The sequence below is a fragment of the Varroa jacobsoni genome, unplaced genomic scaffold (assembly GCF_002532875.2).
Source record: "Varroa jacobsoni isolate VJ856 unplaced genomic scaffold, vjacob_1.0 scaffold_48, whole genome shotgun sequence".
Taxonomy (NCBI): Eukaryota; Metazoa; Arthropoda; class Arachnida; order Mesostigmata; family Varroidae; genus Varroa; species Varroa jacobsoni.
The window spans coordinates 2,320-20,074 of NW_019212950.1; the positions used below are offsets into that span (position 1 = coordinate 2,320).

Genomic DNA, 17,755 nt, shown 5'->3' on the forward strand with positions numbered 1-17,755 from the left:
ATCAGCAAAAAGTCGTAGTAGTGCTGAATAGTAAAATTTATAAACGAATATATAGATATGTATACGCATTTATTTACGAGGAGATCGTTGCGTACTGAAAAAAAAACAAGAGGAGAGATAAGCAGATCGAGTGGAAGGGAACGATGTACTATGGATAATCTGACATAATAAAGGCGCAGCCATATTGACTTTAGTTTCAGACATTTGTTTAGCCCTTCGATCGGCTTATATTGTGTGCTCACGGATTCTATTAGCGTCGTAAGCAGTGAATTTTGTTTTGTCATCTATTTTCACCATTCCGTCACCCTACGATTCGTTTGAGGGCAAAACCCCCTACTCGCGAATCAGAGAGGCATACGATCTTAGTATCCTGTAGTATAATACATTTAAGAGCATGCATAAACCATCACATTGTCCAGGCAAGTGGTGCGCATATAACATTATCTATAGACAGCCATAAATTAACTGCAGCATTAACTCGAAAAATAATAAATGTACAGTTCACTGTCGATAAATATGCCCCCATTCGTAACTCTACCTGATACTTAAATAATCCCTGAGCTGAATTTCATCGATTCTCCTAGTTAATCTTCACTATCGCTACGCCTAGCGTACGTATTTGGCCGGCATGAATATCACCACACTTCAAACCCGCAACGTATTGGCCTACGGGCAATGCGTCTCAAGCAATGTATTGGTACCAAGAACCTTCAGATTTTCCCAACGCATTTCGCTTTTGTGCATAGCTCGTGAGGCATAGAAACAGCTAACTCATATCTGTGTACAGCAATAATAATGGAGAGATAAGCATATTTCCCAATGGAACATGTCACACATTCATGGCTATTCACAACGCTTCAAGTGTCGTTCATTACCCCGCTGAGTGGGCAATTTTACAACCTCATTTAAACGGACGATGATCTCATTGGCCTATTGTATCAGCGGTTCGTATTAGTAGTCCGCAATGAATCCGGCGTTAGAAGAACGTAGCAATGCCAGGGGGTTCGATCCGTATACAGTTTGCCCTATCTGCTGTGGGCAGCTAATTTTTTTTTTGAAAACGCATAAGCAGTTTCAGTCACACGTTCCTTCTCACGTCACACTGCTATTCCTTATTCGTCTCGTTGCCAATTGAATCTTGATTTCCATAAATTGAACCTTCACGCATACGAAATAAGAGGTGTCCCCTTCGACACAATAGCACAGCGTAGATAAAATGTCTAGCCATATTATTAGCGTCGTTTTCTTTTTTGGGCAACCGATAAGTAAAACGCATTTTTGGCACATATTTATATCCAAAAAAAAGGCAAACAAGCTTATTTTATGGCCGTCGCTGTCTGGCTGAATAAAGCGAATATTTGTCAGAGCGCTGCTCTCTGCCAGACGTTGATTACAGACCTAATCATATTGCTGGCTTTATTCAACACGTGTCGATCTAATGTTGAAGATTGTCGCTTTAATTCATCTATTTATGAAGGGTTTTTTTTTCGCTTATTCCCATCTGAATCAGCGATACGGCAGTGATTCATGAGTAACTAATAAACAAAGCTTCGCTATTATGTTCAGGTTACTTTACCAACCGTTGCCTATTCTACTTTCGCCAATGGACCTTTTTATTTTATCCGTCGACCTCCCTAATTACACACAGGATTAACTGTGATACATGTATATTTGATATATTTGTTTGCATTACTATTCTTCTTCTGTCTCCAATCGTACTCACATCAGCCCGATTGATTTTTTCCTCTTTACCGTAGTCGGCGGAGAAAGCATTCTATATCTTTACATTGCCACGACGGATCTGACGTCACCGAAGTGTCATCGATGCGCAACATGTTTTATACATTGTACTGAGTAAAAGTGCCTGTGTACATGTGTACAAAAAACGACATGTGTACATGCTTTAATAACATCAAACGATACTAAATATTACATTCCAGATCTAGACGAGCGTTTAGTAAAAACGGCAATGAGCGTTACAAAAAACAATAAAAAAAAAAATAAACAACGTTAATAATTGTTTCCAAGTAACTTATTTTCGTGTTACGTGGCACCAACAACGACAAGGTCGAACTGGCAACAGGTTTTCATTATTTTGTCTTTGTTGACGCTCACCGTAAGAACGGCAGTGATACCATCCGTAATGGTGATGACGAAGTCGGTTCTGGTGATGAGGACGACGTCGCGAAGAAAAAATTTTGCGAAGAGGCTTGACAAGGGGACAAGCCAGTTGTCAGTTAAATATCGCAGAAGCAGTAGTAGGTCAAACCGACGCAAAGCGCCCGATTACAATAACCCTCAACAATAAAATGCACACGGAGAAAGTACAGGAGAGTTAGTTGAAAAGGTCTGAGGGAAAGTTCTGAATTTTTCCCATTTAGAATTATTTTTGACCTGGCGTAACATACGCAACAAGTCTCCGTCTGACGTTGACACATAGTTCACGTTCAGTCATGATGAGAGCGCTGCTGCTGCCATTTCTACCGTGGTCACCGCCAGAACTGCCCGCATCGCATCTCTCCATGCAAACACATGGGGGCACATACTTACTTATTTGCTCCTATAAATGCACATATAGCATCTACAGATCCAGGAATAGGTAGCGACTCGAAAAGTTAATCGTCGACTCCTGATACCAGCAACTGTAAAAGCGCTTCAGTTGGTCCGAGATAACAAAGACACGAAGAAAAAACACGAAGACAACAACGACGAAGAAAAAAAATTTTTTTTATAACCTTCTGTCTTTTTTATCCCCTTCACCTCGCTCTTCCTCGAGATAGCCTGCTCGATGCCTGCCTACCTGCCTGCCTCTCTGTCGACCTGACTGCTAGCTACTTGACTCGGCTTCCCAATTGTCATTTTGCCTGAGCAAACGAGTTCCTTTTGTTCTGAACATGATAACATCGCCACCGCTTAAAAGCTGTTTGTCAGGGAGCACCTGGACAAAAGCGAGACCGCATCTGATTCTTCTCTGAAGTAGTGACATAAAACAGGACGATGCTTTCTATTTTCCTACTGAATGTAAAAGTCGGAGAGCTGATCGCCGAGAAATTGTCGGCGGCAGGAGAAACGTCGAGGTATTTTTTTAGTAGGTCAGAGGCAGCCAGTAAACTGCTTGGCTCGTGCTTCTCAAGTCAATTATAGTCGTGAATTACTGTAATTGTGACGGGTAGCTTCGTAAAATTCCTCAATAAGTGAAAGTTATATTTAACGATCTCGAACATCTGAAGCGTATTATGAAATTCTATGTTGTTTAAGCTGAGCTGTTACATCTGTGTTAAGCTGATGGTTGTCAGAGGATTATAGTAACTGCCATAAATCTAGCTGTCTGTGTGTATTCGGGAATGGTCTTTTCTATTTCTGTTGCGACTGGACCGCCTTATAATGAGCTTTGATTTTTCAAATATGCAATTTTTAACCGGTTATGTTCTAGGTAAGACATGAAGTGAGCTAGCACTTCCTTAAACCTGCCAAATCAGCTTATCCTAGCTGACTATAAAACGTTAGAGTTTAACAACAGAAATCGAATCGGCCTTACCTTGAGAAACTGATGGATGGCTGCGGGTAATCCCCCTGGGATGATACTACCTCCTTCAGATGCTGGTACAGGATTTGTCTGTGGCTCAGACTGTTGCTGTACGGCCTGTTTAATTTGTTCGTGGCCCGTGCCGACCGGAACCTCAATTGTTTTTTGACCATTCTGTCCAATTAGCTGAACTTCCTCCGAAACATGTGCAAAACGGAACGGACCATGCTGGTAAGTTGGCATATTCTGTGGGATCTCAAGTTTGTTATTTGGAAGTTGCAGGACCGGCGGGCCTTGCTGTCCGCCTTGAGAAGGATCCCCCCGGAGAAGCCGGATTCCTTGCGAGCCTTGGAGTTTTTCTTGGTTGAAATGTTGTGGCTGCGACGTGTCAGTCTGCACGGCACCAGCACTTAGCCCGGGGATATTTACCGGCTTTCCCGAAGCAATAGAGCTGAACTGGTTCGCATCAATTTGGATGGCCTGCCACCCGGGCGGTAAACGCAGACCGCTTAGATTCGGGCTTGGTTCGGGCCCTCCAGAAGGCCCTAGCGGAAGTGGTCCCTGAGGCCTTCGGTGGATTTGTGCACTGGCGAATAAGTTGTCCAGGCGTATATTAGTACCAGGGAAAACACGAGGTCCGCGTGGTCCCCCAGGCACGCCACCTGCAATCAGTTTAGAAACGCATAAGTACGGTGTTAATAATCAGTTAAAAGATTATTAACTTTATTTTCTTACTCTATTGTAAGCACTATTGAAAAGAAGATCAGTGCCGAGCGCCATTTCGGATTCTTTCTTATGTTCTGCTACGTAAAAAGCTCGTTTTATCCTATATATATATATATATATATATATATATATATCGATACAGTGTTCGAGAAACGGGAGCGCCCCTTCCTAAATAACCTGAGCATATGAGTGTTTGTTTGCGGTACTTATATTCGCATGTCAGAACCTAGTAAATAATTGCGGCTCCTATGGGTGTGAGTATACTCGTTGACTTACACGATTCATTGAACGTCTGGGCGCGCTATTCTTCGTGTTACTAATTAACGCTAGACTTTCAGCTTAACCAGCCATATAACCGGTAAACTAAAATATACAAGGTAAAATGTGCAAAACCTAATCTCTTTCGCATTATCGAAAAGCGGCTTTTAGTAGCTTGCTGGCCGCTAATTAGCTAAATAAAGCTCTTCACTTATAAGATAACACAGTCCTTCAGTAGGTGGTCTTCGCCTCAAAAGAATAAAACCGGTACTACTAGAACACTTTTGATCAAGACGCGAGTGAAACTTCGTAGTTGGTAACATTGGACTTAAACACCATATTTCCTCTACCATAATAGTAAACATAGACAATTCTATCTATTCCACAAGTATACCTGACAGGCCGTAATTACTGCGCATCCAATGGGAATCTAGTCAAAATTATTGATTAAAATAAGGTTATATCAGAACAAAAAGGCCCAGTAGTGTATCGCGTATTAAAAGAGTGTTTATAACCACGTGCTAAACAATAGTTTGCCCCATGGTCTTGTTTATTTAGCACCAATGGAATGTGTAGCACTTGATTCACGAGCGTCCTTGACCATCGTTTGTGAGAACGACTGTTGCTGTTATTGCTGCTGTCGCAGGCCCAATTGTGTCTACAAGGGCCTCAGCAATGGCCCCACAGGACCATAGTCGTAGTAACGGCCACTATCGCGATAATGTGATAACGTCTGCAACAACATTCTTTCAGTTTTCTATTATTTCAACAGCGGTTACCACAGCCATCGCCACATGCTCATGCCACTGCCGCTGCTGTTGATAATCTGTGATGGTTCAACCCTGCGCTTTTGCAGTTGAATCTGTCGCTAGAGATTTCACAGTTTAAAATGAACCGAAGGGGGCGCCGCTTCGATCGGTCCGTTGTGCGGAGAGGCAAGACAGCTCCTAATTGAAAAATATAACACCCCCGTCCTGAACGACTCTTCCACATACCAAGACACATTTGCGTGAAGTGACCACAGACAGTGAATGAGTAAATAGAGAAACACAATTTTTCGCCGCAGTTACGGCAATGAACGAGAATAACCGCCTCATCATATACCCACAGTCCACTTAGCTATAACGTTAGCCATTAAACGACATCTAGAACGGTCGTCATCTTCGTCACAAAACAGCAGCGCTACCAGCAATAACAAAACCAAAACAATTGTAGGGTAGGACAGGACGAATGGTGACATTGTTTTGTCCAGGCCCTCGATATGATGCAAAGTTGACCTGTGTTTATAAGCCTGCGTGGCTTTGTACTCATCCATTTATCTCTATTTCATGAATGAACGTTGTCCAACATTATTGTCTATGTGTGAACTGACATTGAATCAAAGTGAAGACGTCTAGTCGTTTTATTGTGGGTTTCAGAAGACGTTCTGCTTTCGACACTCACCATTCTTATAGTGTGGTCAACCAATCGCTTCTGATACCCATTTTGCCTCTGTCGTTCGTGTTACTTTAGATGTTTTTGTTGTTGCCTCTGTTATGCATTAATTTACCGATGTTTATACAAGTATACACACAACATGCTGGTATACAAAGGCGGAACGTAAGAGAAGACCCGAGCCGAAGGCGACGACGATAGCTAAGGGTTTTTGTTAAATCTGTAAATGACACCCAAAGGACGTAACATTGTATCATGTCGTATGATGTCATTGTCTCAGCAAATTTTAAGAAATGATAGAAGCGCCAACAAGTTTTCTAAAAGTGGCAACGTTTTCATTTTCTGATTCATGGACTTTCTTTTTAGTTCACCTATCGTTGGGCGAATAGTATACGTATAGTCAATGGCAGCGCGAATGTTGACTCCGCAGACCGTACCTTGAAACGTATCGAAATAGTAAGATTTCAAGACAGACCAGTGATAAGGAATCGAAAATTCTAGCTTTGACTCATGTTTCCATTGGCTTCTATAATCATCATGATCGGAAACATTGCTTGCTTATAGGAGCATCATAGTAAATTGGAAGATACTTTTTAAGAGGCTCGCGACTTCATAACCCTGCCTTGACGTTGTCCTCCAGCATCGACCACTAAATTTGCAGAAATCCAAATATTTAAACCTAGCTCATTTTAGCATGTTAGTACTAGTCCCCAAAGCATCGTGACTAGCACGCAGTTAAGGAAATAATTAATAAGGAAGGACAAGCTGATATCCTAAATACTTAACGATATGCATCTTCCATTTGTAAATTCCAAAGCCAGCATATTATTGTGCCAATGCATATCTTTAAATATTGCAGTTAGGTATAAAAAAAAACAGACAGACAGACAGACAGAAGATACATATATCAATTTTTGTGTTATTAAAGAAAAGCTTCAATGTAAGACAAACTGTGTGTGTACAGGGTATCCTCGGAGGGGCATAGACGAGACACGCTTGGCTTTTGCATATCCCTCTGCGTATGTACGTGTCTTTAAGGCGTTGGGTGTTAAATATATACAGCTAATACTGGTAAGCCAGATACAGGCCTGAACGGGATCTAATAAAGTCACTTGTCTGGATCCAAGCATACTGTTTTCCTTCTGTGTTCCCCTACGGTAAAAACATATAAAATACGCAGATTATTTGCGCTTATTCCCTCGTATCAAATCGTAAACTGATTGGACAACAAAGCCATAGGTTACCCCACCGTATACTCGAAAAGTAAAAACATTGCACGCGAGTATAATAAATAACAAAAAAGCATCGACGCCTGCTCGAAATACGCTAACTGAACGTTAGTCCTGCAACTATATCCACAATCTTAGCAAGTGCTGAATACATCATCATTCTATAAAAATATATATATGTTTGTTCTCCTGTTTGTTTGTTGTGTCCTGATAGATGCCGTCGTGACATAAATTCAATCGATCTCTGAAAATGCAATTAATAGTGGTCAAGTAAACAAGCGTTACGCTTTAATGCGTTGTTTACTGATTCGAAAAGTTTCTGGATCGAAATAGCCGTTTGTTTTCTCGGTTAGGCGGAGGGTGGGCGGCGGCTGCGGGTGAAGTCAGCGGCCAGTTAGTCTTAAATACAAACAAGTACAACGGTCAATTTGCGTCAATAGAATGATTTGTCGCCCTATATGCTTAACGCGCGAGCGCCAGGTGGCACAAGGTGGACGGCGCCGTTAAAAGATTTGAAATTAGGAACCGGTAAATATCACTTCTGTTGTTGGTGCTGGAGCTATGGTTATCGTCGCAATCTGGAAAGAAAATTTCAGTGAAGGCCTCATCGGGGCAGACGTTCGATCCGCCTGAACAAATGGGCGGAAGTTAAGAGAAAAAAAGGTCTGATTGCCACCGCTTCCGAAACCTCACCAAGCCAAGCGCGTTGACCGTACACTGTGGCCATATCGATTTGATGGTCCCCTGCTGTCTGAGGTAAAAAAATGACCACTGTTCATTGAAGTAACTTTCTGTAAAATTGCGCTAAAGCTGTTACGGATGTTGTTAGGCCGCATCAACTTTTAATCATCTTAAGTAGTAATAGATGCCGAAGTTTACGACACAGTATATATATATATATATATAGAACATCTATAGAAACGTTTTTGATGATGACAGGCATTTTATTTTTTCGCACCAAACGGCCGTCTCCGCTGAGGCTGTCAGACAAAATAAACGTAAATAAATGTTATATTGATGTTATGATGATTTTTCCCGTATCCGGACGAAAAACAATTAATGCATATATATCCCAATCGCGAACGCCAACTAAGTATACAAATGCCGTTTTCGTTGTCGGAACCCACAGATGAAATCTGTATTTATTTGCAGTGACTAATGATGAGATAGCCATCAAACGTTGTTAAAAAAATCCAGCATTGTCTCCGAAGTTATATACAAGTCAAATTGACATTTGGGTATATGTGTCCATCTAAGTCTACAATACATTTCCATTTAAAATGCGCCCAGTTACCCCATCTTATTCAGTGTGTAATGGGTTGAATAACACAAGTAAAGGGTAATAAAGTGGTCTTTGTTGAAAGTTGCTACAGCTAGCTCTGTCACCCTTCTTCCCCGCTCCCCGTTTCCCTGGCTCTCGGCGGGTTTCTTGCCTAATAAAGTTCATTATATTTCTAGTGAGTGAAACAACAGATAACAGTGCTCTTAAAATGCCGATTATGAATCCGGTAACCGCATCGCTAATAGAAGTAGCGGTGTGCACAAAAATGAGCGCACAGGTCATCGTTGCCTCGTTCGTGCGACGTAGGCTACCGGCAGACGGATACTAACTACTGGGTTTGTATTGCTACTTTATTATATTCATGTAGTTATAGTTGTTTAGTTACTGGGCCTACCTCATCTCCCTTTCCTCCATTCATTTCGTTCAATACAATCTAAGCTCTTACTATCTATAGATGAGGCCGCGGTCAACGGGACCAAATACTTGCTTGCCGGTAAGCAAAATTAACAACATGGATGGACGTTCCAATTCGGTAATATTGTATTGCATAGTGCGACTCGACAAGTGGCGCAGCTTTCAGCCCTACTTTTGCGACAAAGGCGCTGTCGACTAGTATCAACGGCAACTGATACATACGCTTGACGAAGCCAGGTCCCTCCCGACACGCTCGAGCTATCGTCTACAAGTAACACTGTTCTGCACGAAATGCGAGCAAAAGCGAAAGAGCGATTCTAATGATGACCATTATTGTGATGAAGGTACCTCCAGCAGATCTTAGACGCACCGATTCACGTTCACTTGGACGTCGAAGACAAGCGAAGTCTAAGCATTGGCTTCTACCTGTCTACACCTAGCTTTTCTAGGAGGATGAAGGGAGCGATGGGGAGGAGATTGGTCGACAGAACGAAACGCAGTGTGATAGGTAACGACTGGAGTGGTTGGTGGTAGAGAAATGATGGAAGGCGAAGACAAGAGCATCACTAGCGCCGGTTGAACGCCAGTTCTTTTTAATATTGTCTCGACGAGGTGATAGGTCGGCGACAATCTATACGACCAAGCCCTTTAGTTGATACTCTGCAAGCTCCAGTTCTCGATAACAACAAGAACGAAATTTCGCTTTTCACGCTTCGCGCTTCACACGTAAAGCTCACGTTTATGTGTATACGTAGAGGTGAGCTCTACATGTGCAGGAACGTGCACACCCTACACGTAAAGTACACGGCAAAAACGTGTGTTTTGTTCACAGTGTCTCAGTGGGCCGGTGGTGATGGGTCATACGGAGGCACGGATGTATCCATTGAATGATGGTGAACGATGAAGAAAAATGACCCCCCGGACAAGATACAAACGGATGCTCGCTGTTGTTAACGGAATAAAGGGATGTGTATTGTTGTTATCGTGCCGTAAAAGGGTTATGTTAACAGACGCCTGGGCGGCTTGCGTGTGCTTATTGTATGTAAGCTCCGAACGACCAGTCACGAGCTACGAACGACTGGTGACTAAGCAATCGATAACAATCAAACAAGATGCACGTTTTATCGTGGAAAATGCTTCAAAACTACAGGTAGAAGCAAGAAGACGAATGCCTCTGCGTTTTTCGTACAAATTTTCGTTAACGGCCGCGATGACCCATGATATGGCTAGTGATTGATCCTAGGTATGCATATATTGTACCGAAGTGAGCTGACATCGCTCCTGCCAATTTGGCGATACAATTAACGATACAATAAATTTAGGTGGACAATAGGGAGGATGTGCTCAAAGCTAGTTGTAATAGGCCAGAGCCGTCGTTCTCTTCCCCCGAAGACAAGTGCTTCTTGCCTTATACCGTCCTGGAGCCCGATATGGAACATTCCGATTTGTCGCATTTTGACTGCCTACCAATGTTGTCATAATGTAATCTGTATTCCATTGTTTCCTCCTCTGGCGACACTGATCCTAAAAGTACAAGGGCACCGCTACTGATAGGAAGCTGCGAAGCATGAGGTACCTGAACGGAAAGACCTCTTTGTCAATTTCACTGCAAATAAAAATCGGCGTTATGTTCGAGATCGAGTCTATTGTCATTAGTAACCTTTGATAGTATTTGTAAATTAAAGCTCCTGAAGCTTCAAGAAGAGAGGTAGCAAGAAACACGTATCGTTGCCCGTTACGCCCTTACAGAATTGATCAATGCGATACATATTATATTACGTAAGGCGACATGTTAGCAAGCGTGTTCCTTTCATTCGCATTATCGACATTTGCGCATCGCTATGCATAAACGAATATGTTCTATGCGCTCTGTTTACGCGCGTTAATGTCCGCTAACGTCTGCTGTTTTGTATTTGTTGTGTCTCTTCTCTATGTTGTCCATTAGCAAACGAAGTTGTTAAGCGCTATTATTTCGATCGTATGGTGGTTCTTACGCAAGGCGTTCATGACAAAGGCCACGAAAATAGCCTTAGAAAATTGTGACTTCAGTCGTAACGCTAGCGATATCAACAAAGGCTGAATGTCCTCGCTACCGTCACGACGATGTCGGCAGGAAAGCCGTAGCGTTAGCAGGCCACTGACGACTGATTAGGAAAATGGAACGTAATATAAGAACCGCAACACCTGGTCAGTTATTACTGCACTGATCAAAACTAACTAAATGTCATTCAGACGAATACTTCTGGGTTTAACATCCAAAGCTGGCACGTTTTCTCGAGACCCCAAGCAGATGCCCCGTATCCGCATGACTCGTATAACATAGTAACGGAATAAACCTTTGCTGTTGTTATTGGCGGCGGCTACGACGTTCGTACCGCTGCACCTTTCAACTCTGCTTAACTGCCCTATTATTGCTGATGTTGTCCAATGTGACCGGTTGTTGTTACCTGTTATTGATTGATGTTAGCAGATTTACATACAAGCGAAAAAGTCAGCCAAATGCTGATAGCGCTTTTACAAAAAGAAAATGAAAACGAGCAAAGGCACGTACAAATGTTCCGACGACCAATGGAACAGCGAACGCGAATATGAAGGAAGCGAGCTACGGGTTCACGGCAGAAAAATGTCGACGTTTTGTCGGCACAGTGCCGTCCCACAGTGACAGTGCTTTAACGTAGGCGTACATTTTCGCTGATGCCACATACCCCACTACTACTGATACTTGAAAGGCAACGGGCATCAATCAGCTGGCCGCTAACGGACCAGGTCTCTGCTCTCGTTGAACCGTGTCATTGCCGTTGGCACTACGTCTGCTGGGGCGAACGCAAATGATGATATCGACTTCAATAATAATAATAATAACAACAACAACAGTTGTACGTTGAACAGAGAAAATTGACTATTGCAGTAAAATGCCACTTACAAGTGTTAGCCAAAACGAATCAATTAGCGGAGGGGAGGGGAAGGGAGGGTAGTTCAGGAAAACAAAAGATGAAGGAGAAAGAGGAGGAGCTGGCTTGCTACTTGCTGCTTGATTTCTCACCACCAGGCTGATTGACTATCCAAAATACGGATATCTCCTCTATGGATCTATAACTGCATCCTGATTGTATCGGATAGTTAAAGTTGATTTCGAATGCCGCGTCAAGCCAAGACCTCAGAAAGTGGAGCCACTTTTGTCCTCTCACGTCAAGAAATATTATATCTGAAGCCAATAATTTTACTGTACTCGAAACGAGGGCATCGCTTCAAGAGTGGATAGCACAGTGGGTAGCCAGTTTACTTTCTAAATTTAGGGGCATATATAGTTGTCGAAGTTCTTGCGCTGGGAGCTGGATGTTTGAAGCGGTGCCTAACGACTTACGCACCGGATGTAAAGCACAAATAACCATAGCTATAATTTATCTATCAAAACTTGATCTGTTTCGCCAAATGTCAGACGAACATAGGAAGCATAGGTACTTGAGACAAACAGTTGGTAATAGAGAGCGAGAAACCTTTTCGTTGTCATGATTGAATCGATCTTTGGAAATTCTTAATAGTTTTAGACAAATGCCACCTGCTTGAGCTATTGTCACGTATTTGTGTGAGTTTCAATAGCCATTGTAATGATAATGGTATGTGTTGACAGTAATCATCTGAATGAGGGTCACTACGTGTACAGCCTGGTTTGACTTGACGATCCGTCGTTTTCATATTGTTTTCTCAATTCCGGTAATTGAAAGTAAAGCAAAATAGCCCCGGGGGTAGGGTCATAGGTTCTACAGGCACATTTCTAGACAGTTTTGTAGTTGCTATTGTTATTATTGTCGTCGTTGTCGTCCGATAAGCGATGTTGTCCAGGCAGTGCTATATTGTCATGGTGTTGATGGACTTTTTTTTTTGGCTTCCGGCTCTTCGTCTAAGTCCAGTCTTCAAAAGCGACTTCACGAGTTATGTTGCAACGTAGAAGGCCCTCTAAACCTGTTACGACTGTCATCCCGGCTGCTTCCACGATTATATAGCACGCTTTTGCGGAATATTTTGCGTCATTTTATTAACTAGTCAAAGGGTTTGTCAACCGGGCGGTGGGGTTTTGCGTCCTAGATAAAGCTGCCGCCCGTCAGTCCATCCAACTGTTTCATTGGGTGTTTCTCTACGGGTGACGTACATACACACCTCCAATGGGGGTAAAAAGCGTGGCCAAGGATCCCATCGAATAGGGGGTCATCAGGGTATCACCACCATGTTGTCGAGCAGGAGGTACAAGTCAACTTTTACGGTGTAGCTTCCATGCGCGTGTGTTTCTATAGACGAGATAGAAAAAAAGAACGCGCCCGCTTCTAAAAAAAAAGCTAAAGGATCAACATATTAACGCACAATGTATAACATACGACAAAAAATCTCGACTTTGTCACTCTGAATTGCGCTACTTATTGATTTTGTATTGTTGGTAGCAATTAGTTTCGACGCTGATGCGGGTTAGATCGCGTCTAAGAACAGTAGCAATCAAGCACTCATTAACAATGACAGATCCTGTTTTTCACAGTTTGTGATTATTCGTGCTGTTATTTTCCCGGCCGAGCCTAGTCAGCAATAACGTCTTGGTGAAAGATAATTAAAAACGCGGGGATTGCGTAAATTTTCAACGAAATGCTTTTGGATTTTTTTGTTGTGTCTAGTTATTGCTTTCGATGTATGCTTTCTTTCTTTGCTTATCAGGACCCTCGTGTGGCTATGTAGAGCTATACGATACGAGTAATAAATAAAGAAGTTAATCGCGAACTACACGCTATAGTTCAACTTGTCTATAGATTCTTTCTGTTGGACCCACTGTAATCACTGCCACTTTAAAACTTGAACGGCTAATTATAATGAAAAACATTGAAACTTCATAAAATGTTTACTATTCGATATCTTGTAAACGGTTCTTCGATTAAAAAGGTCATGAAACACCAGCAACGAAATTGTTGTAAGGATGAACGTTGAATTAATGAATGAACCTCTATGTTTAAACTGATCCGGAACTGGAAATATTTTTTCGCAGTTGGGTATGAGGTGACGCTATGCTCTTAACATACGCACCAATAAGATAGCTTTCCTACTTTTCAACTTTCTGATAAAGTTGTGGTTAGTTAAGCAGGCGCTGTAATTCTTTTCTAATGGAAATTATACAATATCTAACTATTGTCGTAACAAAAGAAGAACAATAGATACCAGCGGCTACTCTAGCTTACACGTCATTGGAAAAATCCACTTCTTGAGCAAAATGGGGCTTAAGAAACTTACTAAGAAGGTGAACTTGTTGGAAACGAGGTGGAGGGCCGTCGTGGTGGCCACGAGAGCGACCACCATCGATATTTTGGAATATTGGTCTCCTATTTGATGGGCCGGTGGCCAGTCCAAGCCTTGAAAGTTCATTAAGTGAAACAGATCTGAGTTCCCACCCCTGAGTACCGCCTTGCTGAAGCTCTGGTATGGCCATTACGGGGGCCATCAGAGCTAGAAATAGCCCCGACGCACGAAACTGAAAAGAATAAAACGGAAAAGCAAAGATGAGACATTACAACCGTACTTGCTGGTGTATTATTGAATATATTTTGAAAGACTTTTTACATCTCTCTTTTTGCTATGGACCAAGTGTTTTACGAAACACCTTATAACAATGAAGTAGTAAATGTGCGTTTTTACCAGCAGCAGGTACAAGCATCAGAAGATGATATACCCAATAGTAAATGATTTTAATCTAGGCACGACCTTTATTTTAAAAATAATATAATCACTAGTGACGTTGAATAACTAAGGCTCCTGTGACTTTAAACTAAGTTATGATACTTGTGTTACGTATCGATAATATTTTAAGGCATGTATAGTACTTAAATTATTCAGGCAGATTAAATTCAAAATTATAGGAAAAGTTACTTGTTTAATAGGCCATAATGTTAATTTAAGTAACAACTCATCATAGGATAAAAAATATTAGCACTAAAAATGTTGTTCCCTTAACAATGTTATGTGAGGGAATCTACAAACGTCATACAAGGATTTCTCAAGTTAGGACGACGCCATCATCGGAAGAACAATCAACGATATGTGAACTTCTATTTTATAAGAAGACCTGAAATTTTTTGAAAAACGTTGAGTTGAGTTAAATGAGATTTTTAAGAAAAAAAAAAAAAAAGATTAAGAAAGCGCCCGATCAAATGTGAGATAATTTCTCTAGTTAACTATGATATATGCACACTAACAGTAGCCACAGTAAATCGCCATCTTACCGTAAAACCGCATTTGAACTTTACTGATCACGTGTTTAAACTAGAGATCGAAAGTTACTACGTAGCATTCACTTGTTTTATTGATAGCTATGAAAATATCAGTAAACGTGATTCAGACCCCCAAAGTGCTCAATCAATCAGTGAATCACACTATACGTTATCATATTCTCGCTAGCGGTTGTAAGCAACTTTCATTCAAGCAAGTACATTGCAACCGTTTTGTCGTCTGCTATCCCAAATCACAGACACCTCCTCTTTGCGAACTGCTAAACACATTGAAAAATACTAGAAGCCATTCTAGGGTTTGTTGTTTCATCAGAATGACCTGATTGACATCGCTTCAAACTCTGTTTACAGCGCCGTCTCCATTAGCCGCGTGGCAGTTACGAATCCTATTCCCTCCTATGGTAGTCAGCGTCTTTCTGGGGGAATGGAGGGTAAAGCAGTTTGATTGTGACCGCAAAGTGTCCGTCGTTGAGTTAGGAAAAGCTAGGCAAAATGTCACCGCGTAAATGCTGCAATAGTAAATTAGTCAGCGTAATCAATGTGGCTGGACCATCAGACAGCGCTCTTCGCCTATGCTTGTATATCAATCGAGTTCAATCAGTCTTTCTGCAGCTACAAAGGGCTCTACATGTTTGACCAGTTCCATAGCTGGTAGTAGTAATTCCGTCAGACTGAGGCACAAATCTACCTAAACTAATGGGCTGTTTACTATCTTTGTAACAAATACTGGGGCTTGTGTTCGATCGCTCAGGATTGTGAGTGTATGTCCCATAAACGGATTCGACATAAATTCGGAATGTATGACCCTAACAGCTCTAGCTTAAAGTGTTATAGCAGATTAGCCGTACTAGCCACATTACTATGCGGACTTCATCTACATTTCAGAGAAAACGATATGAAGTATATTTCTCATCAACTTCTTTGTTGCATAGTCACAAGTCAGCTTAGGCATCAAAGGAAAATTAGTATACATATTATCCCGTAGCTATCCCAGGTTTGTACCAGTAACATCTTCAGTGACGCTGAATCAATCGCATTTTCAGCGTCGGCAAAAATGCAATCCGTTTTAGTCACAATAATTTTCAGCCCACAAATGGTCCTTTAAAGCAATGTAACGTAGAATAACTGTGCATATATATACATACACATACGTACAGATACATTGCGAAAAGATTAGATAGAGAAGTACCCCTAAAATAGGACCATTCACTTACTATGCGCATCTTTCTCAGTGTTCGATGGTCCAGCCGTATCCTGGTCGGCAGACTGATCGCACACGTCCTAGTAGAGTACAGGAAACGGGGATGAAATTGATCTGATTTCAGTGTATCCTTGTTGGTATGTCCTTGTCGTTGTTGAGCACAAGTGACTATCGCAGACTCCGCACCATTCCCCACAGGACGGTACGTCCTCTTACAAGTGCTGCGCCTGTTTCTCTTTTAATCGGTGTAGGGGTAACACACATAAACGATCAACTGTCTGTGCTTGAACAAGCAGTAGTGCTGCCAAGAAATGCAATAACGCTTGACAACAATTGGATTTTGCACGAGACGGAGAGATTTGCACGAATGCACTAACGGACGCACAAAACCGAACGAGTTTTTGGTGAGACAGTGTGTATGTATCTAGTATCAAAAAACTGACGGGAAAAACGACACAACGGTATCACGAGTGGTCACGACGAGGACAAGCCGGAGACACACGACGAACGTGACACATGAAAAGGTGGCACGAAATCGGTGCACTTGGCACCCGGCTGTTGCGTGGAAGGACGTGTGGACGACTCGGCACTGAGGTGCGCGAAGCCTTTTAATGTCCACTCACCCCTTGGGCTCATCGCCGCAGCCGCCGCGGCGACCCCCGCCATCGCGGCTGGTACCGTCGAACGGGAGGGTGAACCGGCAAATCCCGGCGGCGGCCAATGGCCGTCGTCTTCGTTACCTCTCACCCCCTTCCGTGAACACAAACAGAGACACAAAACCCACAGCCAAGAAGAGCAAAAACAGCTAGCTACAAACACAAGCGCGCACCGCTCGAGGGAGTCAGCGCGGCGTTCTTCTTTCCTACGTCATTTCTTCCGTGGGTGCGCAGTAGTCGGCCGACATCATCGTCACAGTGGGAGACTTACTTGACTACTACTAGGAACCAGAGCAGCAGTAGCAGAAGAATTCTTTAAGCCGAGCAGGGAACGCGGCGGAACTGTGGCAAGCCTCACATAGCATAATGTAACGGGGCGACAACAGCGACGGCTCTGTTAGCGGCTTCAGGAGCACCAGCAATAGGGCTAGGACATCACACAGATGTAGGGATGTGGGGTGAAAGGTGAAATAAGGAAGACTGGCGAAGTGGAAAACGAAAGGAAGCAGCGAATGGCGCAGCGGTAGCACTAAGACATTAACCAGTTGCTGTTGCAGGAGTACTTCGATTTCTTTGGCGTAATAGGGTTTCGAGCGGTGGGCACAGTTTGCAGTTGACTCTGCTTGCTAAGGTACCTTGATATTCCTCACTCCCCAGAATACCCTTAACATTTTTTGTGCTCATAGTGGTAATGTAGTCCATCCAAGCTCAATGAAGTGCCCGCTTCGAAGGCACTGTCTATGTAGGTGCATACGTCCAAAGAAAGCAG

General features: G+C 42.6%; 1 protein-coding gene across 1 annotated transcript; it reads right to left on the reverse strand.

Annotated features, from left to right (window-relative positions):
* Positions 1–3,538: 3,538 nt before the first annotated feature.
* LOC111260689 (uncharacterized) lies at positions 3,539–16,899 on the reverse strand (the record flags this gene model as incomplete). Its single annotated transcript, XM_022833643.1, is given in 3 exon segments — positions 3,539–4,188; positions 14,138–14,375; positions 16,344–16,899. Coding segments are annotated over 3 exon segments (897 nt in total), but the record flags the coding sequence as incomplete, so codon positions are not given.
* Between the last annotated feature and the right edge of the window lie 856 nt (positions 16,900–17,755).